The sequence below is a fragment of the Theropithecus gelada genome, chromosome 2 (assembly GCF_003255815.1).
Source record: "Theropithecus gelada isolate Dixy chromosome 2, Tgel_1.0, whole genome shotgun sequence".
In the NCBI taxonomy this organism is placed as follows: Eukaryota; Metazoa; Chordata; class Mammalia; order Primates; family Cercopithecidae; genus Theropithecus; species Theropithecus gelada.
Window position 1 is genome coordinate 49,999,624 of NC_037669.1, and position 27,931 is coordinate 50,027,554.

Consider the following 27,931-nt stretch of genomic DNA (forward strand, 5'->3'; position numbering starts at 1 on the left):
GGGGGTGCCCCTAGTTAATGACTTGGGAGATAACTCCAATGTGAAACAAGCTTGAAGTTTCATCAAATAGGGAAGAGGTTTTCTAAGAATCAGTCACCTTTATGTCGGTAAACCACGGGGGTTGGTGAGTGTGAGTTCTCATCCCTGTACTTACACCCAGTCCCAAACCCAGCCTCTGAGCAGCACACACCTCACTCCGCATCCTTCACGTCTACCTGCTGGGCCACCTGTTCCCCAACTCCAGTCATATCCCCTCTCGAGATTCTGAAATTCACTCTGCCACTAGTCAGGGAGGACCTGGGGAACTTGATTCTATAACCCACGGTCTGAACATAAAGTGTATTAAGGCAGTTTTCAAACTGTAAAGTTCTATAAAACAAAGCATGTTGCAATGAACACTGCTTCAGACCTGTCGGGGGATGACTATGAAGCCCACCCCTGCGGATTTTGTTTCTGATGCAAAGTTCACCTTTAAGTGTAACCAGGCTCCAGGGTCTGGGTCCCTGTCTTGATAAACTCTCCCACATCCCAGCCTCCGTAGATGGAATCCTGCTACCTTCACCCTGACTGCATCACCTGTTCCCAGACTTCTTAGTTCCGGGAAACTTCTTAACCTTTCAGAGTACGGAGAGGAACTAAAAACTAAAACTGCAACAATGCAACAGCCGTGCAGGGGGAGCAAGAACCCTGCCCCTGGAGGTATTCATGCACTGGCTTATTGAGAACTGAAGCATCTGGGGAGGGGAGGGGCGCCCCCATCACTAAAAGTCCCTTCCAACCTCAAAGTGAGTAACTTCAGTAGTTTCAACTTAAACCCTTCAGAGGAAAATAAGTTAGGGGTCAATGTGGCCAGCAAGTTGAGGATGATTTCAGAATGCAGCTGGATGAAACCCTTCCTGCCATCTAGACTAAGCCCAATCCAAAGGTGCCCTCGGAACCCTTACAATGGAAATGACCTGCACTGGGGTGAAGGCATCAGGGCTTTTCTTCGCATGTTTAGGCGACAGAAGAGGACACAAACACCCAAAACCCAGAAACTGTAGGCATTTTCTGAGTGAGCGGAGGCAGAATTTCTGCTCTCACATCCCAGGAGGCACAGAAGCTGAGCTGAGGTGGCCACCTGTCCCTGCTACTCCAGAACCGAGGCACAGGGACTTCCTTGCACACCTTAGAAGGTAATGGGACACCAGCCATGGGCTACTGCACCTCACCAGACCAGCAACATTTAGTTAAGAGGAGAGAAGACGGCAAGACTTTCCAGGAACAAAAAAGATCTGAGTGCAGTCTATTGAGGAGAGACTGGGGCTTATGATTCGAGCACAACACTGGGCTAGCTCCTTCTAGACATTTTCTAATTTAGCTTTCCCAACAAGTCTATGAGATAGGAATTATCAACTCCATTTCATAGATGAGAAAACTGAGGCACAGAGCATGAAGTGACTAGCCCAAAGTCACACCGTCAGTGAACTAAGCAGCCAGGGTTTTATGCCAAAGCTGACTGAAAGACAAGACACTCAGCACCGTGACCTACATCTGCCTATCTGGTCTGACTGTCCCCAAGGGACCCTTCTCCCCATCCCTTCCTTTGCACAAATACAGCAGTGTCAGTCGGGTCCCAAGGCTGTTTCTCCTCTGCCTTCAGCGTGGCCCCAAGATTTCTGGAATGGACCTGACCAAGGGGAGGTGACTTTTCCATGCAGCTAGTTAAGAAGTCACATGGTACAGGGCAGTGTTTCTCAAAGGGGGAACCTGGGAGTGCCTGGGGGAGTCTGTTACAAATGCAGATTGCGTAGCCACACCCCACACCCAGTGAATCTGAGTCTCAAGTGAAGGGCCTGGAAACCTGCAATTTTGGCGGGGGGTATGTGTGTGTGTGTGTATATATATATTTTTTAATGCCTATTAAGATGTGAGAAATGCTACAGCTGAAAGGGTCAGGACATTCAGGTTCAAATCCCAGCTCCCCTAGCTGTGCAACCCCGGACAAGCCACTTCGATTTTGTCAGCCTCAGTTTCTTCACTTATCCGGTTGGGATAGGAATCCTGTCCCTCCAACTCACAGGGTTGCTGTGAGTTTCAAAGGAAGTTAGAAAAGCACCCTGGGGGCTGGGCGCAGTGGCTCACACCTGTAATCCTAGCACTTTGGGAGGCCGAGGCAGGCAGATCACCTGAGGTCAGGAGTTCGAGACCAGCCTGGCCAACGTGGCAAAAACCCATCTCTACTAAAAAATACAAAAATTAGCTGGGTGTGGTGGTGCACACCTGGAATCTCAGCTACTCGGGAGGTTGAGGCACAAGAATCACTTGAACCCGGGAAGCAGAGGTTGCAGTAAGCCGAGATCGCGCCACTGCACCACAGCCTGGGCGACAGAACGAGACTCTGTCTCCCCTAAAAAAAAAAAAAAAAAAAAAAAGGCGCCCTGGGCACGTACAGGTATAGAGCAGCCCAAGTGTCCAGGATTCCTTCCGGCCAGCAGACTGGTGCCTTGTCCATGGAAACTGCTCCCTTGATGGGGAGAGGCTGGCTGTGACCTCAACAACAGTGAGAGCATACCTGGCACACTGAGCAGGGCTACCTGGCATCTGGATGGCACACTGCATGCAACGCCTGCCACAGAGCCTGGGGTGGACTCAGTGGCCATCCCTGAGACAGCGTCTACAGGGAAGGGGGTGCCCGGCCCCTGATTTCAAGGCTAAGAGGAAAAGACCACAGCAGCAAGGGCATCTGACACAGCACATCAGCCTTGACTTTCCCGAGCTAAAAATCCACCCTCGCCACACGCAGAGGACGCTCTCCAAGCTGCAGAGACCCAGGGGACTCTCATGCTGTGGATCACAGTGCAATTCCGTTCACTACATATGGAGACCCTGCTATGTGCCAAGAACTGCGCCAAGTGTGGGATGGGGACCCTTCCTTTCATCGAGAGCCAGAGCCTAAGAAAGAAAAAGATAAATCAAGCTAAATGTCAAACATGAGAAAATAAGCAACTCAATTTAGATTCTCTTTTTCTTGAAAAAATATCAAGTATTCAACTCTTGGGATTTTAAAATTAAGAACGAGAAATATAAGACTTCATTTGATAAATATAACAAACACTTAAAAATATACTTCTGTTTTCCATTTCAACAGTGAGGAGGAGGCCCAGCTCAGAGGTCTCATCGCAGCAATCTATCTTAGACAAGGTGACCCCACGGACAGAGGGGCCAGAGTTTGACACCCACCTTTCTGTCCACCCACCCCCCACCCATTCTCACACCCAACACACAGTATCTAACAGGCAAGACACCTGCAAGACAGTGAAGGAAGGAGTGGGACAAGTCCCTGCTCCCTAGGAGAACACAGTCTAGCAGGAATTGCAACAGGAAAACATACACACAGCCACCAACAGGGAAGATGGCAGAGGGTTCCAAAAGCTATCTGAGAAGGACAAGAAAGCTGCTGGGAAAATCCAGACAACATCAGAGCTATCACAACCTGCCCACAGATAGCACAAAGTCTTCAGGGAGAGGGTGTGCCCTGGGGAGGATCTGAACACGCAGAAAGACTGAAGGGACATCAGAGTATAACGCACAGCACAGCCGGGGCATGTCGAGGAGAACAGAGGGAAGCTGAAGAATGGGTTCTGACTAGTGTGAGAGGCCCTGAGGTGGGCTCTGAAGCCCTGCCTAGGAGAGCTGGCATTGAGGAAAGCGAGGGTGCACCCTCTCAAGCCTGAGATCCACAGGGGTGGGGATCCAGTGGGGGTTTAGACACCTGCACCAGGTTGGTTTCTGTGACCGTGCATGTACCTAGGCCCTGGTGATCTGGGAGGAAGCCACACTTAGAAGTTCCTGGTCCCCCAGTAAAGTCACTTCCAGCCACCAGGCAGCTGGCCACATGTTGAAGGAGCAAGGGACGTGGCTGTGGTCCTGAGGTCTGAGGTTTAAGGAGAAGCTCCCCTTGGACTCCTCAGAGGGAAATGGTAGAAGGGCCTGGCTGTGAACACCACTGAGTTGGTTTGAGGACAACTTGGCATTTCAACATGGGGACGTGTAGTTCTATTTTGCTGGGTCCCGGAAAGTTGCAGCTGCCCAAGCTGGGATGCCTTTTCAGGACAAAAGCACACCCCAGACTTCACTTTCAGGCAGAGCACTGTGCCGAGCAGAGATGGAAGCCAAACATCTGGATCTCGGCAACTGCCTGAGTCCTCGCTGGAAAGAAAGGACTGCAGAGGGCCACGGCCTGGGACCCTGCACCCTGGGAGAGTAGGTGGGGGCCTTCTAAACCCCCAGGAGCAAGCACTCTTGAGGGAGTGAGTGGAAATGTGCAGGAAGCAGGCAGGAGAGGGGTGTTCTGGGGGCACGCATCCCCCACTCACACTGTCCAGTGACAGGGCGTCCTTTTGCACCCAGATTCCAGCCTGGCAGACTGCTCCAAAGCCCTGCCCCACCAGTGTCCTTTATAGACAGGGAGAAAGGACAATTGTCAGTTACAGCCATGCCCTATAGCTGTGACTTTTCCTGTATCTTTTCTGAAATCTTATCCTAAAAAAAAAAAAAAAAAAAGCCTGATCCTTTACTAAGTCTGTTCATCTCCTTCCTCTCTCCAGTAATCCATTCTGTGTCTCAGAATCTTGAATTATTCACATTGACCCATCTCCGCTCATCAATCTTCCATAATTTGATACAAACCAAGACAGGGCAGCATTTAACCCAGTGGCCCCCCACGTTCCTAAGCACAAGCCAACCTCTTCTGAACGGAGGTAGCTCAGAAATAGTAAATGCTCACCCTACATGTAACACTTTAAGATGATAACTCCCTCTGCCTTCGCTTGTCTCAATCATCTTTACAATGATTCCTCACCACCTCTAGGTGATAGCACAGTTCCCATCTCAGATGGGCCCGGCTGAGCAGGATGGCCGGGCAGCCCCTCTGCAGAGCACTTTGGCAACACACAGCACCTTTCTGACCCTGCCATCTCTCCCATGGAAACATACTCAAATGCTGGAAAAGCTTCAGTTACAAATAGGTGCACCTGAGTGTTCTTTACAAAACAGCCACATACCAGAAGCACTCCAAATACACCATGAAAGGACAGGAGCACACGGATCGGGGGCACAACCACTCAATGGAGTATTCGCAGTCACCTGCTCCTGCTGTGTCCGCTGAGCCTACCACAGACTGCCTGAGAGTAACTTTTATTAATTTAGTACGTTATTTTAAAATATAGGCAAACATTTATAATACACACTTAAAATAAGCAAGAGATCTTGTGCATGACAGGACACACCCACATAAAACACACACTATATACACTCACACACGGCAAGAACAAAACACAACCCGATGCTCAGCGTGATTATGTCACTGTGGCGGGATTGGTTGGTTGGTTTTTGTTTTTACCTTCAGATATGTTCACAAATGTATGTAAATATGGATAAAGCTACTGATTGAGCCATTTTTAGAGTAGCAGAAGACTGGAAATAACTCAATATCTATAAATAGGTGATTAGACATTGGAATTCCTTGCAGTCGTTAAAAAGAACGGGAGTGGATCTGCCTGCCCTGACAGGGAACAATCTGTAAAGTAACAAAAGCAAGATCCAGAAGAGTAGGTTCACTATGCTTCCATTTATGTCTAGAAAAAGTAGAGGGTTGTGGGGAGAGACATAGAAATATAAATGTAGGCTGGGCATGGTGGCTCATGCCTGTAATCCCAGCACTTTGGGAGGTCAAGGTGGGCAGATCACTTGAGGTCTGGAGTTCGAGACCAGCCTGGCCAACATGGTGAAACCCTGTCTCTACTAAAAATACAAATATTAGCCTGGCGTGGTGACACACACCTGTAGTCCCAGCTACTCAGGAGGCTGAGGCAGGAGAATCGCTTGAACCCAGGAGGCGGAGGTTGCAGTGAGCCGAGATCGCACCACTGTACACTATGTCCTGGGCAACAGAGCAAGACTCCATCTCACAAAAAAAAAAAAAGAAAGAAAAGAAAAGAAACACAAATGTAAATGTGTGTCTGTGTTACCTGTGCATGTCTGTACGTGGATGCAATAACTATGCAGGGAACTGGAGAACCAGAACTCAGTGATATGAGATTTGATTTTTCCCTGCAGATCTGAATTTTGGGAGTGCCTGTGGCTTCTTGTAAAACATTCTTAAAAAAGGGTTTTGAACCAAAATGGACTCCCAAATTTCTCTCCCTCTGGACTGTCCCAGCAGCACCATTCCCCTCCTCTGTGGCAGAGCTCTGCATTGTTGAGACTTCTGTGCCCCTGTGCTGTACCCCCCAGGGCAGGATCCTCCCCTCTGGTCCTCTAAACACTCACTAGTTAATCAGATTATCTTGGGCAGGTGAGAATCATTCCAAAGGAGGAGGGGAAGCCAAACCTTCTGGGACACCCCCTACCCTCACCAGCTAGCACAGCAGGTCCCAGATCACAAATAGAACTACTATTTGTACACTAGCTGCGGTCTACAAAACACCCTTCACGTAACATGACCTTCATGACAGCTCTATGAGGCACCCAGCAGCATCTCCATGTTACAGCCAAGAAGACTAAGGCTCAGGAAGGTTAAGTGAATTCCCCAATTCCACCCAGCTTGGAAATCACAGGTCAAATGTCCCCGGAAGCCTGTGCATTTCCCACTTCCTGGTGTTGAGAAACGGAGACGAGGTGCTGGAAGCATGTGCTTTTCCTTTCTTGGTGCTAACGAACCCTTTTCAAATCAAACACTACTTACCCTTTTAACCTAGATCCTTTCTGCTGCATTTCAATTAAACTTCCTGTTGTTTCTAACCCACTGGTACAAAGCTGTGCAACTGTGTATTCCTAAGACCCCAAAGACAGGGCCAGAATATAACAGGTGGACTTGTAGCCAGTGAATGTCACAGAGGTAAGGAGGGGGCAGAGCAGGTAGGAAACTGCTGGTTCTATTGCATTTTCTCCCTATAGTTTTGGGAGTGAGGGATGTGAGGCCCCAGCAATGTCATCTGCCTTTGTTTTACCTTCTATTTTCTCCCTGTTTGGACTGGAAGTCTATAACTGGTCCCATTGTATTTTGAGAGCAGATAACTTACTTCTTTAGTTTCCCAGGGTCACAGATGGAGAGGAATTACGCCAGAATGGGTCATACCCAGAACCTCACCCAATACTGGATTTAAATAATGGGACTTAGGACTTCTGAGCTGACAAGATTCAAATAAGATTTGTTGAGCTGATGTTATCACAGGATGGGACCTCCGGGGACCTTGGGATGGAATGAATGCATTTTGCATTTGGGATAGACCTGAATCACTTGGGGGTCAGATGGCAGCCTGTAATACACAGAATCACAGCCCTCAAAGTGTCCACCCCCAATCCTGGAACCTAAGACTATTCTGCATCACTTAGCAAAAGGGGCTTTGCTGACATACTTAAGGTTGTGAAGGTTATGATGGGGAGATTACCCTTGGTTATCTGGGTGGGCCCAATCTAATCACACAAGTCCTTAGAAGCAGAGAACTTGTGCTGCCTGGAGTCAGATTCAGAGCGCAAGAAAGAGTCAACTCACAACCCACCACTGCTCGAGAAGTCCATGCAGAAAACAGGGGAAGGAGTGCAGGCTGCAGCCAGGGCAAAGACCAGCCCCGTGACAGCTAGCAGGGAAGGGCCCTCAGTCCCACAGGAGTGGACATCAGCTAGTGACCTGAAAGGGCATGGCCGGGAATCTCCCCACAGTCTCTAGATGAGGGCCCAGGCCAGCCCACACCCTGACTTTGGCCTCCTGAGACCCCCAGTAGAGGACCCAGCTGAGCCCACTGGACTGCTGACCCATAGAACTGGGAGATGAAAAACGGTTGTTGTCTTAAGCTACTAAATTTATGGCAAGTTGCCATGGCAGCAACGGAAAAAGAGTATGTCATGTCAGACTCAGAACAGCCATATGAAATCACTTAGCTCATCACTTCATTTCTGGGGAAACTGAGGCCCTGAAAGAGAAACACAAGAAAAAGGCTACACAGCAAGAGGCAGAGAGCAAAGAGCCTTTTCTGGGGCAGTGTCCACTCTTAGAGACCCAGGGCTCTAACCCCAAAACCCAACTGCGGAACACCGCGAGCACTTTTGTGCATGAGCATAATCAATCACTGCTGACTCAGAAAGCCTGCAAATACTTCCCAGCCTATCCCCCTCTCTGTGGGAGAAGCAGGATCCACACAGAGCTGGGCTTTATAAAAAAAAAAAAAACCAGGTGGTCCTCAGGCCAAAGAGTGAGGACAGATGCAGGATTCTGAAAAGCCACAAAACCTAGAGAAGGCTAGTTCTCCAGCCAATGCCATCCAAATACATCCCCCCGCAGCTGTTAGCTCTAATTAGCGGGTTCGAAGGAAACTAATTTCTGCCTGTCAACAAGGAATGGTGGATTAGAAGCAACTGGAGAATGAATGACTGCTCGGTGAACTGAGCCATCACCCCTCCTGGGGTTACAGGCAAGACAGACCCCAGCCTCAAAAGACCCAGCCTCAAAAGACCCCAGCCTCAAAAGACTCACACCTTCCCCTTCTCCAGCCATGGGGACAGGAGCCTCCTATTTAGCCTCAAATAGTTTCAAAAGGCTGAAAAAGTCAGGGACAGGCCGATAAAGATGGCAAAGGCATGCAGGGCCCCAGGCTGGGAGTCTTGGCCCCACCGCTGAGCCGCTGACGGAACACTCTCAGCCTCTGTTTTGACTCTCTGCACTTCAGACCCGCAAGCTCGGGGCTTGAACTCTCACCTTCTTTCTGTCCCTCCCTGCTGCAAACAGTCTGAGCGCTGTGCGTGTGTCCTTGGTCTTGGTGCACCCTAAGTCCCTTATGCCCAGGTGCTTCTGTGCATGTGGTCCCCACCGTCCCTTCCATTTGGAATGTCCTTTCTTCTCTTCTTCAGTTTGCAAATTCTTACTCGCCCTTTGAGCCCTGCTCAAATGTCCATGTTAACATTGCGAGTGCCTTAGGGAGGCCTTTTCTTCAAAGCACGTGGCTACTCCTTCTGTGCTGCCAGAATATTGCTCACTTTCCTATCATATTTATTTTAACCACATCTCATCAGCAACTGGGGTCTGCCTCTCTCTCTCCCCTGGGCCTTTCTGACGGTGGCCACTTGGCTATGCAAGGAACCAAGTCCCAGCACTTCTCTCTTCCCTCTTTGGCCTCATGTTTCTCCTCTGTAAATGAGGGAGTTCAGACAGGCTGGGTAGAATCTTGAACCTCCCACCCTCAAGGCTGGGGAACACAGGAGAGCCAAAGAAAATTCAAAAGTCAGGCAAAGGCTGGCAAAGCATGAACTCTCCTCACTCACGGTGTTGCTGAATGGAGACTTCAGGGCCTCCTGGAGTCTGGAGACCATTTGGGTTTGAGGACCAGGCAGGTCTCCTCACCCCAGAGGCTGAGCAGCTGCCTAAGCTCTCTGATGCCGCTAAGCCATTGACTCATTCTGCAGCTCTGAACCCAGCCTTGACCTCCGGCCTCCGGCCGGCAAGCAAACTTGGGCTTGGACCAGGGACCTCCCTGGAAACCAGATGCAGCATCTAACAAGGAGCTTCCCGGGCGGGGAGCGTGGCCCAGAACAATCTCTTGCCGTATGACATCACCCTTCTCTCGTTATCCCTCAGAGCAGGGCTGGGGTCATGGCCTGCCACACCCTGACCCAGCTCAGGCCCAGGGTCTCTGTGCTCTCACCATGGCTCCTTGTGGAACACATGGCATGGAGGCTTCACAGCACATGCCCCTGGGTTCTAAGTCTGACTCTGCCACTTGCCAGCTGTGTGATCCTGGACAGCACTCTGGAGCCTCAAGTTCATTTCTGCTCTTCATCTCTGCCCCTTCCCTGGTATTTCCCAGACCCTCAGTCTTTCAGAGGCCCCTTTTCCTGCCCTCCTCTGATCCCTTCTTCATATTAGGTACAATCAAAATAACAATTACTAAGAACCTTCGCTGAGGACCTTCTGCAGGCCAGACCCTGCAGCAAGCAACTGGATGGGTTCTTAGCCACTGCACACTTGCCACCACCTGTTATCTCCATTTTACAGTCAAGGAACTGAGAGGCATTCTAGAAAACGGTTCACCCATGGCCTTGCAAGGAAAGTAACTGCCCGAATTCTCCCTGTTCTTCTTCAAGTCTTTGCTTAAATTTTGCTTGTAACTGGTGTCTTCCCTTTTCCAAAGGGTGCTTGCTGGGAGAATCAATGGAGCTAATATGTATAAAAAAGCTTGTAAGCTGTAAAGTGCAGTGCACAAGTATGTGGCTGCTACATTAAGGCTTCATGACCTCCTGAGCTTTCTGGGTTTCGTACTGCAGCTTTCTTTTTTTTCCCTTTTCTCTCTTTTTTTTTTTTTTTTTTTTTTTTTTTTAGACAGAGTCTCACTCTGTCATCTAGGCTAGAGTGCAGTGGCATGATCTTGGCTCACTGCAACTTCCACCTCCCAAGTTCAAGCAACTTTTGTGCCTCAGCCTTCCAAGTAGCTGGAACTACAGGCACGCACCATCACGTGAGGCTAATTATTTTGTATTTCTAGCAGAGATGGTGTTTCACCATGTTGGCCAGGCTGGTCTCGAACTCCTGACCTCAGGTGATCTGTCCGCCTCAGCCTCCCAAAGTACCGGGATTACACGTGTAAGCCACCTCTCCCTACCTGTGGTCCAGCTTTCTGACCCACAGAAGGACAGCCTCCCTGCTCACCCAGCCTCTCTGTGCACACCCACCGTGAGTGGCTCGCCATCTCCTAAGGTGGGGGCAACACTTGCCGGGAGAAAGCACCGCTCGGTCCTTGCATGTGCCTTGTGGGGCCTGCTCTGTGCTCTGGGATCTCGGACTGTCCGTTTGCCTCCTCTGCCATGTGATGTCTCAGAGCCTCAGTTTTCCTGCCTGTAAAATGGGGCTGATGATCCTGGTCTTGCACGGCGGGTGGGAGGATTAATGATATCACATATAATGCAGTGGCAGATCGCGGGGTCTGCTGAAGGTTGCTTCTTTCACCATTTACACTGTTAACTTCATTTCCACTCTTGTAAAATAGAAGGCAAGGGACAAAATACAACCCAGGAATTTATGATCCAAAAGCGATTTTCCCCTTAAACTGCTTTTTACATGCCCCGCCTGTGGCTTCTCTCCCTCAACAGAACAAAAAATGAACAGGAGCCATTTTCCACCTCCCCTGCTGTGTGTGACACAGGGTTCTGCAAACGTCTGATTAAATTATTGGTAAAAAAAAAAAAAAGACTTATAAATATGTATACCCAACAGATAGTTCTTATTAAAAGCCCAGACTATGTGAGATGACATAGGGTGTTCAAACTGCATTCCTCAGAAACCCTGGGCTCCTGTGAGTGAGGACTCACAAATGTCTAGTTTGAATCTCATGGATACAGACGGTGCTATGGTGTTAGTAATAATGGCTCCAGTGCAGTGAACACTTGCAAACTACGAGGCTTTTGCTAAATTCTTTGCAAGCATTAACTCATTCAATCCTCACAGTAACTCCTTGAGGTAGCTATCTAGTGTCATTTCCCCTCTTCTAACAGATGAAGAGACTGAGGCACAGAGAGGTTAGGTAATTTGCCCAAGGACACACAGCTAGTAAGTGGCAGAGCTGGGATTTGAACTCATCCGTCTGACTCTAGAGAATGCATTCTCCCATAATATGCTACTTCACAAAATCATCGCCCCTCAGCAGGCTCTTCCAGCAGCACTGCGATCCATAACTCCCAATTTTCAAGACTTCTATTCACCATGACAACCTCATTAATTGACATACTATTTATTGTTAAAAACTTGAACTTATGAAAGGAAATTATAATAACAGACCCTTGCTTTCTATGTTGGGGTTCCCAGTAAGATTTCATTTGAAAAAGGAGCCCATTGCGACAGAAACTGAGAAGACCACCAAGATTAAGTATGGGAGGGAACCCCAAGGATGACCGCATAACCACCCTTCCCACCCCTTCAACCTGGCCAGGCCCTTGACTCGGGCAGGACTTCACACCCAGGCAGACTTCACACACCAGCACCCAGGGGCTGCTGCCTTCTGAGGCTGCCTCGTCGGCAGGTGTGTCTTCCAGCATTTCAGAGGATCTGGGTGAAGTGGGCATCCTTCATGAAAACCCTGCTGCACTGTGCCAGGAGAGGCCTTTTGGAATTGGCCTCAGAGTTGGTACTGGATCTTCCTCTGGTCACCTCGGGCCTCTCCAGCCTTGGGGTCTGGAAACCTTTCAGGGACCATGGAGGCGGTATCTATAGTGGACCACCTGCTTTCTCAGGATGCTGTCTGCCAGCCAAAAATGACCCCAAGAGCTCAAACTTCCTGGCCTGTGCAAGCCTCGTGAAAGATTCTGGTGTCCCTTCCACTTGTGCTTAATTACTGAGCATGATGGGGAGGCTCACTACCTTACAAGACAACCCTGCTGGACACACCTCTCAGTGTGAGAAAGTCTCACTGTAAGACAGGACAGCAGAACCTAAGGTTCCTGAGCAGATTCTGTAAGATAGAATTGTTTAGTGTGTGTGTGTGTGTCTTGTTTTCTTAATTAAAATCTTACAAGAAAGCCTCCAATGTCAAGTTCTTGGGTTATGCCTCGACCTGGAGATTTTGGGCCCTATCCAGGGCTCTGACCCAACCCTGTGCATGCAGAGAATGGGTCTGTTTACATAGAAACCAGTCACATCATCCCGGAAAACAACCTCAACTCGGAGACACTCATCTTGCCAGAAAACAGCCAAATATCAGGCCTCTCCAACACAGGGAAGCACCACAATTCTTAGATGCAAGCTCAGAATTCCCCGACACGTGGCTCAGTGGCTGCCTTCATCTCTGGAAGGCTGGACAGTCTTGGGGCATTCTCAGGGAACCAGACGAAACACATTAATAATTCGTCACTCAGAAATTATTATGAGTTTATTGTCCCGCTGACCCTGAGTATTATAAGCATGGATAACAAATTATCCAAGGGCCATTCCTGAGCATAGCCAGGCAATCTAAGGAAGTGTAAACCTTCTGCACAAGATTGTCCCTTTGTTACTGCAATAGTGTGTGCCGTTCTTCCTCTCTACAGTTTTTCATCATTCCCTGGCCATGTGGACTCAGGCAAATGGACAGTCTCTGTAGGTTGTCCAATTCTGAGCACCTGCATTAAGAACATTTCCATCCTGAAGATTCATACTCCACTGTGTATCCTTATTTGACAGCTGGAGAGTCAGGAAGCTCTCAAAGGGATGAACTAGAAAGAGGCAAGAACCATTCCTATAGACATCCTCCCTCTGGTCCTAGCTCCATCATTCTTACTGGCTTAAAAGTCATGTCGCCACTCTGAACCTGTTTTCTCTTCTATTAAAAAAATAAAACTGGATAACTATGCCCAAAGGGACGTTCAGCAAATTGCATGCAATGAGGCACATAAAGAAGGAACCGCACAGCAGAGCTGAGAGCCTGGGTGCTGGAAACTGCCTGGGTTAAAATTCTCGCTCTGTTGCAGACCAGCTGCGTGACCTTAAGTCCTCACCTTAACCTCTTTGTACCCTAGTTTCCTGATCTGCTGAGTACAGACAAAAAAAAACAGCATCTATGTCTCAGGGTGATTTTTCAGACGAACTGAGTTAACACATACAAAGGGTCTATGACAGCACCTGGTGCAGGGGGAGCTCTATGAAGCCTCTTATGTAGCAGTGTCTGTTTGCCTCAGCTCCTAGCACAAAGCACAAGATTGACAATATTCTTTTTGAAAACCTGACTCAGCCCTGGTGTCTGCATTATCTCTCAGACTCCTCACGGTGCTCAGTGATGAAGAGACCGTCGCCACCACTTGTACAGGTGAGAAAACCGGGGCTCAGATCAGAGGGCAGGGTCAGGGTGGAGGTGGACTTGAGGTCATTCTCTCTTTTTGCTGTGCCATGCTGCCTCTCTGGTTCTGCCATCTGCACCCACCAAATGCCACTGACCACCCTGAGAACCCTGACACTGGGAAGTTCCAGACTAGCCAGAGCTCTGGTTTATTCTGCACTGAGCCACTGTGCTGTAGCCACAGCTGGAAGGCCACCACACTACACAGACGAAGAAGCAGCTAAGCCTGTTGTCATGCCTTGACCCCTTGATGTTTAGGCACCTTTCTGTAGCGGCTTCGTCACCCCACACAGCTGACAATAATCGTACTAGAGTACTAGCTGATCTTGGTACCTCCTACCCCCTCTTGCTCTAAAACTTTCCATAGCTCCCTACTGTTTACAGATCAAATCAGTTCACCTGGAGGTACAAATCCAAATTAAACGCACTCCTTTTCAAGAGTCTTCCCAGCCTTATTTCCCTCCTACCATCCCTCTAGTGTGGCTGGGCCAGTCTCCTCTTGGCTCCCTGGACTAGCATGTTCTTCCGGGAAGAGCACTTGGATGGGAGACCTCAGCGCCACTGGTTCCAAACCACTCCAGAGCAGTCATAGGTGGGACAGCAGCCTGAGACCCAGCTGCTTAAAAATAACACAGCTCAGGCCGGGCGCGGGGGCTCAAACCTGTAATCCCAGCACTTTGGGAGGCCGAGGCGGGTGGATCACGAGGTCAGGAGATCGAGACCATCCTGGCTAACATGGTGAAACCCTGTCTCTACTAAAAATACAAAAAACTAGCCGGGCGTGGTGGCGGGCGCCTGTAGTCCCAGCTACTCGGAGGCTGAGGCAGGAGAATGGCGTAAAACCCGGGAGGCGGAGCTTGCAGTGAGCTGAGATCCGGCCACTGCACTCCAGCCTGGGTGACACAGCGAGACTCCGTCTCAAAAAAAAAAAAAAAAAAAAACACAGCTCAGTGAAGGCCTGTGATCTAAATCCAAGCCTCTCTACACCCTGAGGACCACGTGGAAGGGCAAATACTCTTAGCTACAGTTTTGAACTACTTGCTGATCTTACCCTAAACATACAAGTCCAAAGAAATGATCTGAAGTGCTTAGATAATTCAAGTATCTTTGGATCGTGACACTTCTCTCCAATGGCGTATCTTTCAAGTAAAATCCACATCTTTCACAAGGCCCCTGCCTACCCGACTTCCCATCGCCTTCTGCACCCCACTCACAATGGCTTCCTTACCTCTCTACCAACCCCACAAAGGCCTCCAGCCTCAGCACAAAGGGCCTTTGCCCCTGCTGTTCCCTCTGCCTTGAATGCCCTTCCCCTTGGGATGTCTGGTCATCCTTCACGTTTCACTCAAGTTCACCTCCTCAGAGAAGCCTTCCCTAATCACCCTGTCTGAAGTGTATCTTCCACCAGTCACTTTGTATCACATTGATTTTTTTATTCTTCTTTTCCATAAACTATAATTATCGTGTTCACTTATTAGTCTGTTTACTGTCTGCCTGTCCCCAGCACAAGGAGTCTGTTCACTGCTGCATGTGGAGCTCAGAGAGCAGCACCCAGCTCAGAATAGGTGCCTGATACACATCTGTACTCATGGAATGCACGGACTACCAACACAGCTTTCCTCTTTGGCTGTATCCTATGCCTGACAGCCTCATCCCCATTTGAAAAGCTGGGGAAAGTGAGGCCCAAATACCTCAAGGAAATCCAGACTCAAGCTGGAACAAAGACTTCACTCCTCTTCTGGGGCTCAGCTGGTCACGGAGACCTGCTGCTGACATTTCACCGAAGAACTCCGACGATAAGACTCTCTTCTATTAGCGAGAATTATATTCACACCTCCTACAGGGAGAAACCCTGATTTTATGAAGGTAAAACCACGTTGTGATTAACACTTAATCAGGATCTTATCTACATTACAGCTCTGCAAGGTAAAAAAAATAGTTGGGGGGTCTTAATAGCATGCTAGTAATGTTACAATGAGTGTGTTCCTGACACAATTTTCTTATTAGGGTCCTTCCATGTAAATTTTATTGCATTTAATTAAAAATTATTGCTAAAAGAAACAGCTGCAGATGGTCTTATTTTAAGTCAGAAAATTAAAAACTGAGTATTCTCATCAGTCAATTGCAACAAGAAGCACAGCCACATGCATTAGGATGTGATGGTTTTGAGATTATAATAATTTTCATGGCATTTCTAGGTCCTTTCAGTGAAACTTAATGAAAGCTCTGCATGAGTTCATTTGTCAAAAACATAATAATAAGAAGGCTCCTGGCTTACAGGCAGATATAAAGATACCAATGAATACCACAGCTAGGATATGCCAAAAATCCAGCCACACGGCTCTCAGCACCAATGGAACCAGTCAGCAGGAGGCTTAGCTGCAACTCTGTCACATTCCCATCGAGGATTGATAGCTGAGGCTGTAAATCACCTCGGTTTTACAATGATGTGTTATTTGTTGCTGCAGCGCTGTCTACGGTGTAAAAAATAAATAAAAGTCAGGTTTCACTCTCAGAGAATCACCTCACAAAATACTTATGCATTCTAAGGATTCTGGGGGTGCACTGACAGGTGGGGAGGACGAAGGAGGGGATGCTTATGCTCGATTTTGTGCTAGATTCCAGAACTGCAATTGCAGTCACTATTCTAGGTCTGGATGGCCCATACAATGACCTCCCCACAACTTTATTGCTTGGCTTGTCTCCTTTACTCTTAAAGACTGAATTCCTATTATTTCTTGCTGTGTCCTTTACTGGAAACCAACTCAAATCTTTTATTTGGACCAGACTGTAAAAGACAAAAGAATGAAAAGAGAAATGCAAAGGCAGATGCAGTCTAGCTCTGGAGTTCATCAGCGTTGGAGAACTATGGTTGCTGTGGACATCCTGGTGGCAGAACGCCGCTCCTCCCCTGGCCGCAGCCACAGCCCCAGGTTGGTCATTCTCTCTTGAGGGGACCACTACAACCATCTCTTCACAAATCTCCCGGCTTCCCATCCCTCCATCCCCTCCATTCTCCACCCTGCCAGCAAAGTATCCATGCAATGCATCATCCACACAACGGCACTCCCCTGCTGAAAACCGCTATGGTCTCCCCCCTGCCCGGGGGATGGCGTACACACTTGTCACGCTGATATACAAGGCATTCTCAGCTGGGCCTGCCCTGCCTTCCCAACTCCATGCACCTGAGCTCCAGCTGAACACTTCAAGGTCCTTTCGACCCTCCAGACTCACACGCAGGCTTTTTCTCTCCCTGGACTGTCTCCATCATGAACTCCTGCTCCCCATCAAGACCCACCTCAGCTGGGTGCGGTGGTTCACACCTGTAATCCCAACATTTTGGGAGGCCGAGGCAGGTGGATTACCTGAGGTCAGGAGCTCAAGACCAGCCTAGCCAACATGGTGAAACCCCATCCCTACTAAAAATACAAAAATTATCCAGGCAAGGTGGTGGGAGACTGTAATCCCCCACTGGAACCTGGGAGGCAGAGGTTGCAATGAGCCAAGATCGTGCCATTGCACTCCAGCCTAGGCAACAGAGTGAGGATCCATCTCAAAATAAAAAAAAAAAAGGACCCATCTCAAATATCCTACAGATACTGAAGGCTCCCCTACTGCGCACTCCATAGCCAACTGTACATACCACTAACCAAGCTTTATCACTTTATCACCCCAGGCTCTAACTGCCTCTCTATCCATCTTTCTCCTCAGCCAGCCTAAAAACTCCGGAGGGCAGAGATCTGAGTACCTTTACTACCTAGAACAGTGCAGACAATCAGCAGATACTCAGGGAATGCTAGCGGACTGAGTGAGGGAGCTGGCTGGGCTCACTCACAATGCTCTACTGTTACACTCAAAAACGAGAGAGAGAGATGGTGTTTGTGTTTAGTCCTTAAGCCTTTCAACCCCATCTCCTCCACAGAATCATCCTCCCTTTCTGCAGATGATGTGACCTATTTTCCAGAATAAAGGTATCGAGGTACCTTCTGAATGAAGGAAGACATTTTCCTTGGAGTCCTATTTCTTGTATGTTCTCTCCTCTTTCTCCTGCCTCCATGTCAAAAGCCTACTTTCCCTGCAGTGTCTACTAAAGTGTCACTTTGTCCATGAAGCCATCCTGCCCGCCTCTGGACTCCTACTCTTAGGGTCCTGAGCCTTTTCTACCTTGCATTTCAGTGACTTGGGTCTAAGTCCTCTTCCTACCCCAAGACTCTCAGTCCACTGAGGCCAGCAGTGATACCTGGTCCCCCTCTCTCTCCTTCCACACATCACTCCATGCAATCCTTGCCCAAAATGAGTCATTTCACAAACAGCCATCACCAGTGAGCCAACACATTCACCTCCTGGGTCTTCCTGCTCCCTCTCCTCATATGCATGCTGCACAATGTGGCCCAAACACAAACTCCTGGGCATGTAATTCGAGCTGCATTTCAACCATAAGCTGTAACAACCCTGGGCTGGCGGAGCAGAATCCTGAACTGCTCTGTCTGCAATGCACAAGCACACACGAGCTGCTGCCCTGGGTGGGTGGGATCTTCTGAGGTTCTCCTAATGAGCATTTCATCCCAAACAGATGGCATGCTCCAAACCGAGAACTCCTGGTTGCTCCTCAGGCACAGCTGGCCACACAAGGGCAGGGGTCCCCACAGTGGCCTGCAGGAGGGAAAGACATCTGAGTACCTCACTAGCAAGTCCCAGAAAAGCTCGCTGTATTGATGAGTTGCCAATAGAGCGACAAACCCACCAGCCAGCAGAAAAGAAAGGTGTCCTTTCACTTTTCCTTGAGTCTCTTGGACCAATAAGCAATGTTAACACTTTGGGGGTGGCTGTGCCACCCTGTCTCTTGCAAGCAGGACACTCAACAGGTTTGGATTAAGAATACCAGAAAATGTGGCAATTTTCGACCACAGGAAACAGGTAGTAGTGGAAACAGCACTGGATTGAAAGTTGCACAGACTTGGGTTCTGACCTTGGTTTGGCCACTTACCATCCATGTGACAGAAGATAGTTCATGTCATGTCATCAAGCCTGTTTTCTCATCTGGAAAATGGGAACTGGAAATTCCTACCTAACTAACCGTAAGTTGTAAGTGAAATAACAACTACAGTCATAATAATAGAGACAGGCAGTTTTACTATGATTATGGAATCATAAAACCCCTAGCCTTGCTGTCTTTGGTGTATGAGGCAGCTAATGATTCCAAATCAATACTGCTCAGACGTTGCCGGCAGCCCTGAACCCATCTCATGAGAAGTCAGAGGCACAGTTCCTGCCACATCCCATGGCAAAAGCTTGCAAAATTCATGGTCCTGGTTTTCCTGATGTGATGTAAAGCCCTAAACGTTAAGTCAAACACATGCAGAAGAGTCGTTGGGTGTGTATGAGAGAGAAATAGAGACAGACAGAGAGAAATACACAACAAGAGGAACCAGATTCTCCCTCCCAGATTCCATACCTCAGGAATCAAACTCAAATCCTGCATCCCCCACTATGTGACCTCAGTCATGTCACTTAGTAACAGCTAATGCTTACTGATCATTTTACCATGTGCTGTATTAACTCCTGTAGTCTTAATGACATTCCAAGGCAGGTACAATGATCATCTCCGTTTACAGATAAGGACACTGAGGTACAGAGAGGTCAGAAACTTGTTCTAGGTCACAAAGACAGTAAGTGTAGACCAATACCCAGGCAGCTTGGCTCCAAAGCCTATGTGCTTAGCCGTGGTGCTTTCACAGGCTCTCCTCGGGCCACAGTGTCCTCATCTGTAAACAGAAAAAGCTATCATAAATGTGTCAAGAACAATATGTACTAATAGATGAGGGCAGTGGGGAGAGGGGCAGAGGGGGAGAGGGGAAGAAGAGGAGAGGCAGAGAGGGAGAGAAGGACGGAGGGGAAGAGAGAGAGAGAGAGAGAGAGGAGAAAAAACCAGTGCAGCAACATGTGCATGGTATAATCTGGGTGATGGGCACATGGGCGTTCACACTAAAACTCTTAACTTCTCAACAAGTGTGAACATTTTCATAACAAAATGTTGGGGAAAAGCGGCCTCAGGGATCTGTGCTGACGTATAACGCTGACTGCTATCATGTAACACACAAACATATGATGATGAAGATTTAAATGAGACATTTAGGACAAGTGAGTTTGTGTCGTGTTTTGCATAAAACAGGTATGTAATGACTGTATACAAAGCACCCAGCACTGTGTTGCTAAAAACAGGTATTTAATAAATGATATTTCTCACTGCACTCCAGCCTGGGCGACAGAGCAAGACTCCGTCTCAAAAAAAAAAAAAAAAAAGAAAAAAAAGATATTTCTTTCCCCTTGTGAGGCTCAAAATCACCAACTCATCAGTATACATTTATTAAACTTCTAGTGTATAACCAACATATCAAGGTGCTATTGGATATTCAGACGTGAAGACTGGGTTCCCCTAGCCAAGACTATTGGTCAGTGGCTTAGGACCTAAGACAGCCTATCTGGAAACTAAGGATGTTGGACTAGACCTCTGCTGAAAACTTTTTTTTTTTTTTTAAGTGAGAGTCAATTCAGGGAAAAAAGAACGCTTCAGGGATACACTTCATTTAATTTTTCTTTTCAATCAGGTCTGCTTTGTCACCCAGGCTGGAGTGCAGTAGCGTGATGACAGCTCAATGTAGCCTGAAATTCCTGGCTCAAGTGATCCTCCCGCCTCAGCCTCCTGAGCAGTTGGGACTAAGGTGCGTACCACCATGCCTGGCTATTTATATATGTGTGTGTGTGCATATATACATATGCACATATGCACACACACACATATATGTAGAGATGGGAGTCTCACTATGTTGTCCAGGCTGGTCTCAAACTTCTGGCTTCAAATGATCCTCCTGCCTTGGCCTCCCAAAGTATTGGGATTACAGGCATAAGCCACTGCACTCAGCCTAGGTATACATTTTAAACTAAAGAATGATAAAACCTTCTTTTGTATACCATTGAAAAAATGGACACAGGTAATACATTTTTTTTATAAAAGACTGGTAACAATATTACCATAGCTACTAACATGCTACTATCTGTGCAAATCTCAAAGGAAGTAACTACACAGAAGAAACTTTACAATCATCCATTAGACCCTGAGCTGCTGCTCACTCAGTTTCAGGGTCACTAAGGGCTCTCTGAATTCTATTATATGCTGTTTCTTGAAGGGAGACACTTTTAGTAGAAAAAGGGCTTGGATTTAAATAACACGGAATCACACCATGAGACAGTTACTCCGTTCTTAGTCCTTTTGGATTCTTCTGGTTTTGCCAGGTAGAAAGTCTCCACGTGGCGCACACATGTCTTTAACACCTCTCCCTGTTTAACGAAGAGACCAGGCTTCCAGTTCCCAGCCTTGGCAAGGAATCACCTCAAGCTAGTCTTTACCCGTGTTGTTTTACTGTTCTATCTTATTTTTACAATTGCCTTCTATTTATGGCAACTGATACTGTTTTTCCATTTCCCAATAGTGACAAAAAGTTTCCGTTACATTTTTCTAAATAAAAAAGATGTGCTGATTTAAAGAAAAATAATAAGTCAAAGTATAGGCAGTATAATGGAAATGGTAAATGCAGTCCAGGAAAGGTGAAAGGTTGAGAAATACACAACTGCTCCAACCTCACCATTTTACAGATGGGCAAACTGCGGCCCAGCCTCTTCCAAGGTCCCATAACAAGTGCGGGGACCTTAGGCTTTGAATCCATGTCTGGTGCACTGACCTGCCTTCAGTCAGAGCTATGGGTATTTATTTTGGCTTCTGCCTCTAATCCTCACACTAAAGCAAGGCATGGGGCAGGACAAGTAGCAGAAAGAGGAAGGAACTGCCTCCCCACCCTCTCATCCCATCCAACTCCAAGTACCCCTGGGCACAGGTCTCAGATCAGCAGCACCCCCTCCACTCTGTACTCAAAGCCCCCATTCAGGCAAACAAGCAGGGTCCCCCAGCCCCTCGGCAGTCACTCATGCCTCTCGGCAATATGAGTCTCAAACCTCCCTTGCCCAGACCTGCTCCAGCCCAAAGTGGGGATTTTTCTCCCCCTTTGCTTTCATCTGTTTCATGCAGGAAAGCGGAAGAAAGCTTTGCTCACTGATTGATGTCCAAGAGGATGCGGTTCCTGCATGGGAGATTTATCCCAGTCAGTCTGGCCTTTGGCGAAACGGCATCAGAGTGGTGCAACCGTGCTTTTGAAATGCAGAGTCTAACAGTTCAAGACACTCAACCAAGGCCCTAGGCTGTAGCATCAAATGTGAGCTAATGCAAAGAAAGCACCTAGCACAGTGCTTGGCACACAGGAAGCAGTCACGATCCAGGAGCTTTAGCGTTGTCTTAGATATTTTGTTCCCTATTGTCATAACTGTCTGGATGAAAAGGCCTTTTTGTTCTGTTTTTGCACAAAGTACAGATCAAGGCAACAGGTCCTTCACATATAGCCAAGCAGCCTGTGCACTGCACCCCCCAGGTAGCACCATACATAGACCAAAAGGTGAAGAACTTACCCTTGGGATTGTACGGTGCACAGCCTGCACAACCCGACCTGGTATTCCCTCACATAATTCACTACAAATTCCTGATCCAGAAGTCAAGAAGTCTGGGTTTGGACACTGATTTCTCCAGTAACTTACTGAGAGATCTTACGCAAGTGACTTTTCCTCTCTGTGTCACAGTTTCCTCTTCTGGAACAGGACTTGTGTCTGAAGTTTCCTCCAGCTATAAAATTCTGTGATTCTACAGAGGCAGACTTCGATTTTTGAAGGGCTGTTGTAAAAAAGATGAAATAAGCTCCCTCACCTGGCTTGAGAGAGAAGCGCCATGAGTTGGGGAGGGATATTAGAGAGGAACAGTATATGCCTCAGTCAGAAAGAAACTCTTCTTCATGATCAGAGTACCCAGCACCCGATGAGGCAGCACTGGGAGTGATGGGTTCCCTGTGGCTGGAGGATTTCAAGTACACTGGGTAAGCACCTGTTAGAGGTGAGCAGTCTCTTCCAGCACAGAGTTTATTGTTGCAAAGCTTGGTTCTGCTTTCCTCAGTGCTAGGAGGCACTCGGCCGGGGACAGGTCTTGTCCACTCACACCGATTGTTATTAATGCAATGAACTGTTGGCTCTGCCTCTCTACCCCTCTTGCAGCTCGCACGAGTCCACATTCTCCAAATTAAACTCAGTCCCTCGGGCTGTGCTGGTGTTTACCTTTGCTCTAGCAAACAAATCTTTTCATCCTAGAAAGAACTAATAAATAAATCGTCTTACCCAGACTTGGGATAGGGAGAAGATGGAGCCGGGATGGGGAACCATGAAAAATACTCAAGAGAATTATCCATGCAAACACTTCCTAGCAGCTCTACTCCAACAACAGCTAATGCTAATTGCAAATCATCCTTATCTAGGCAAGACTGCGGGTCCCCTAGGAATTCCCAGCAACAACAGCTGTGTAGGACTGGTTTAAGTTTCTGCACGTGAGGGAAAAGAATCACAGGGTTTCTTTTAAAATCACAACCACTTTGGTTTTTCGTTAATTCAGATCAGGTGGCCCCAAACAGTGCAGATAGTTTAGGGCAAACTGCATCCCATTTAAGTTGTGTCCACAATTCCACGAGGAACGGCAAGATTTGGCAATTATCCACTTGGGATGATCAATGAGGGGCATTCAGTCAGTCTTGGGAAGGTAGGGTCAGAATACCCCCACTGTTGTTCAATAACTTCGGTGTCTCACTCTTACTTCCAAAGTGAATCAATTAAAAAAAAAACAAAAACAAAAAAAAAAACAAGCTTGGATGTAGCTCTTCAAGACTTCCATTCAGAAATGTAGCTCAGGGCACCATCAGCTCTTTAAACCATTTAAATAGTCTTTTCTAGTTCCCTGTTGCATACAGTGTATATTTACTCAACAAAAAGGTATCAATCCGAATTTAGGGTATTTTCCTGATGTGAAAGATATTTAGTTTGGCAAGATTCCAGAACCTTCTCTCTTGGTGACTGTCTCAGAGAGGAGTAGCAAAGCCACCTACCTAGGAGATAATGAGAACTGTCTCCCAAATAATGTAAACAAAAATGCTCTTACATGTACCATATTTGGCATTTTATACACTGCTTTCACACAGAATATCTACTCTGATTTTCTTTTGTTTTGAGACAGTCTCGCTCTGTCACCAGGCTGGAGTACAGTGGCGCGATCTCGGCTCACTGCAACCTCCGCCTCCCAGGTTCAAGCGATTATCCTGCCTCAGCCTCCCAAGCAGCTGGGACTACAGACACACGCCACCATGCCCAGCTAATTTTTGTATTTTTAGTAGAGATGGGGTTTCACCATGTTGACCAGGATGGTCTCAATCTATTGACCTTATGATCTGCCCGCCTCGGCCTCACAAAGTCCTGGGATTACAGGCGTGAGCCATGGCACCTGGCCTTACTCTGATTTTCTTAAACCCCCTACCGTGAGGTAGCATGAGTCCCATCTCACGGATGAAGTAACTGAGGCTCAGAGATACAAAGCCCCTCACCCCAAGTCAATACAGCTAGTAAGAAACAGAGCCTGAGGCTGGAAAGCAAGTCCATCTGTACCTCACACCCATGCTGCCTCTTGGATAGTTACAGCTGTCGAACAAGAAAGGAAAAAGAACGTCAGGTACCTTTCCACGTCCTGGTCTGCGCTCTGCTGTTTGCTCTCAAAGGCGTTGAAGCTGCTCATGTCCACGTAGCCATCATTTTCATTTGCTGTGGACAGGGCTCTGCTCTGATCTTCAAACAGCTTCGTGAACGCGCCAGCCCTGGCAGGTCTCCGGGGTGGAATCTGGATATTCTCATAGTCCGAGTTCATGGCTGGAATGTTCTCATAGTCTGAAGTGTCAGCGCTGGGGAAGGAGATGGACCGTGGCTTGGTCAGTGGCAAGGGCAGGAAGGGTGGCCGGGAGCGGTCTTCGAAGGACTCCACTCTGGACACCGTCCTGCTGAAGGGGACACCTTTCCTCTTGCCATCTCTATAAAAGATGAGGGAGGAGGGGGATTCAGAAGCCCGGAGCTTCCCAGTCCGAGACTTAAGCTGAGGGGAGTTACTGAGGCTTCTCCGGTCAACTTCCAGAATCCTGGAAGGCCCGTGGTAGCTGGATTCTGAAGAGGACCTAGAGGAAGACACGTTCACATCCACGTGCAATTTGTTCTCGGTCTTCTTCTTAAATGTCAGCGCCAGGAACCGCTTAAAGGATGACTTCTTCTTCTTGCACTTGTCTGCGGAGTCGCTCTCGATCAGGAGCGAGGGAGAGCTCTTTGTGATGGGCTTCTTGGTGATGCAGGCCAGGTCAAAAGGAGGTGGGATGTCGACCATGGAAGAAGGCGTGGAGGTGCCGCTGGACGGAAGGTGGTTTCTCTGGGAGAAACTCCCAGAGGAGCCAATCACACACGACAGAGAGAGATTGTCCTCTTTCCTCTTTATCCTATGGTCATCCAGCCCTGACCCCTCAGGCTCCTGGTACACGGAGACCGGAATCTCTCGGCCTTCCACGGAGAACGACCGAGGGTATAAAGTAAAGGCCCTGGGCTTTGCTGGCAAGGCCCTGCTGGCTTCCAGGGGCTTCCCCTCCAATGACAAAAGCGTCTTTCCCACTTCCTCTGTGGCACCTCCAATGCCAGGGACTGACGAGCCTGCCTCAGGTCCGGTTTCTTCAGGGACGGTTTCTGGGACATAGCCAGCCACCTTCCCAGAGTGGGGCCGGGTCCTCGTGCTGGTGTTCTTCCTGTCCGCAGAGACCAGGCCACCCTCTGACTCACAGTTCATTTCTTCTTTCGAGCCATAACCACCCAGGGCGTCCGATGCAGCCTGCCCTCCTTCTCCAGGGGCCGCCTGACCCGGCAGGCCCACTCCCATCACATAGGGGTTGGCCAGTGCATCATCCAAGGCCTCCTCCTCCAGTACGACCACCACATCAGGGGCTGCCGCTCCACCCTGCACAGAGCCACACGAAGGCCCCACCACGGGGTTCTCCTCCGCACACAGCCCCGACTTTGGTGCCTGCTCTGATTCTAAACCTTCCGCTGATTCAGAAAGAGGAGAACAGCTCTTGCTGCAAAAAGAGGTGCTCTCGGTTGGGAAGAACTCATAGGGGCTTCCTGTGAGGGAAGTCACAAAGTCCTCTGTGCAGTCATTCTCAAAAGGGACGATCTGGCAGCTCTCCTCGGTGGGCTCATCCTGTGAGTGGTCCTCCTGGGTGGCAGCTGCCACTTCTTGGTTGGTTTCCTCCTCGTGGTCAGGTGGTTCACCGAGGTCAACCTGTTCCCCACCTGTGACACCCATAGCCTCTTCACATCCCTCCTCAAGAACCTCAGGGCCGTCTGTGGCCGTCTCTGCCTCCTGGATCCCCGTGGCCGGCTCCTCCTTCTCAGGGGGCTCCTCGCTGGCTTCCTCAGCATCCTGTCCCATGTCCTCCGTGGGCCTGTCAGAATCCAAACCCTCATCTGCCCCTGCTGGGTCTGTGCTGGCACAGCCTTCCCCATCATCCTCCTCTGCCTGCTGGGGGTTGTCGGGGGGCTCGTGCTCCTCTCCATGGATGTGAGGCAGGAGGAGGTCACTCTGGAAGACTGCCTCTCCAGCCCAAGAATCACCATCCTCCAGGCTGCACTCCCTGTGTGGCTGCACCAGCTTCTCTTCCTCCTCACTTCCGGACACCTGCTCCAGTGTCCCTGGTTCATCAGTGCAGCCCTCTCCTTCATCCTCAGGATCGAGGTCTGTGCCTTCCTCACCGTCCCTGCTCAGCACTCCTGCCCCTGGAGCAGCAGGGGCCACCAAATCCTCACCAGCTCCCGCCCCATCCAGGCCACATGCCTCGCCTCCCGCCTCACATTCCTCTTCCTCTTCTCCAGAGGCCTCCGGAGACATCAGGGCTTCATTTCCCACACTGCCCCCATCCTTGGGTTCATCCTCCCTCAGCGGAGCCCTGGGGACTACGATGTAATCCTCGTCAGTCTCTGACTCAGAGCACTTCGGGATGGACCGGGGCCCTTCATCAAGCCCCCTGTCTACACAGAGCAGCCGCCCGTTGCTGCATTTGTTCAAGCTGTCATTCAGGTACACACTGGCTCTCCACTCGTTTGGGGCGGTCAGCCTGGGCTTGGGGGCAATGGGGGGCTTCGGACCCCTGAACATGGAGTTTGGACTGTGAAGACTATCGGGCCTGGGTGAGGAAGGGAATTTGGGCGCGGTCAGTGGCGTCAGTGGACTGGTAGTCTTTGGCTTGGGAGCAACAGGTGGTTTTGGCGAATCTAGAGGACAAAAATAGAGAAAAGGAGAAAAAGTACGATTAACTTTATTTCCATTCAGAGTCTCCTACACACCACTTGCTGGGGACATTGCAGATGGTTCCATCCGCCCATGTGAAGCCCACCTCCCGTGCTTTGTGTTAGGCTTATGCCCTCCACCAGAATCTTTAAAACCCCTTGATTTTCCACTAAAGATTCATTCTGCAAACAAGGTGAACAGACCTCTGTTCTACACACAGCCAACTAATGAAAATCAACCAAATGAAATCCTGCGCTCCTCAAATGAAGTGTCCGGGTCAGTGCATTCATTCATCCAGCAGCTACTGATAAACACTTTCTATGAGCCAGCGACCACGAGAAAAGGCTGAACTTGCCGTCACCCTCCCTGCTGCCCTCATAGAGCTTACATTGCCCCCATTCTACAGCTACTCCATTGGGTACCCACTAGCTACACACATAGCACTGCAGACGGCAGGGTCTCCTAGGGTCAAGAGAAGACAGACTCTGCTGAGAACTCACTGTTGAGTTAGAATAACTGGAGGGTAGAGCCAGGGACCCTTGGACTATTATGACTGAAGAGCTGCCATCTCATCCCTTCATGAATGACACTCCAAAGGTTTGAAACAGTGATGTGTGCTTCTGCTGGGGGTCACGTCTGGAATCTGCATGCTTCAGGACTGTGTCCAGCCAGGCCTACACCCAAATTTCATGGGAGAAATTATATAGTACTTGCCAACATGGATATCTGCAAAAGGCCTCTTCCCTGTGGATGCTGAGGACCTACTGACCATGGCAGAATAAAAGATGTGGTGCAGACTACAGTGCAA

The 27,931-nt window shown here is 48.8% G+C and overlaps 1 protein-coding gene across 2 annotated transcripts in view; it reads right to left on the reverse strand.

Annotated features, from left to right (window-relative positions):
• The window catches only part of FGD5 (FYVE, RhoGEF and PH domain containing 5), a 116,411-nt gene extending 89,316 nt beyond the window's left edge, over positions 1-27,095 (reverse strand). For both annotated transcript variants that reach the window (XM_025375710.1, XM_025375709.1), the window contains exon 1: positions 24,485-27,095. In XM_025375710.1, the coding sequence (XP_025231495.1) occupies positions 24,485-26,991 (2,507 nt within the window). In that variant the 5' untranslated portion in view covers positions 26,992-27,095. The remainder of the gene's footprint in view (positions 1-24,484) is intronic.
• Between the last annotated feature and the right edge of the window lie 836 nt (positions 27,096-27,931).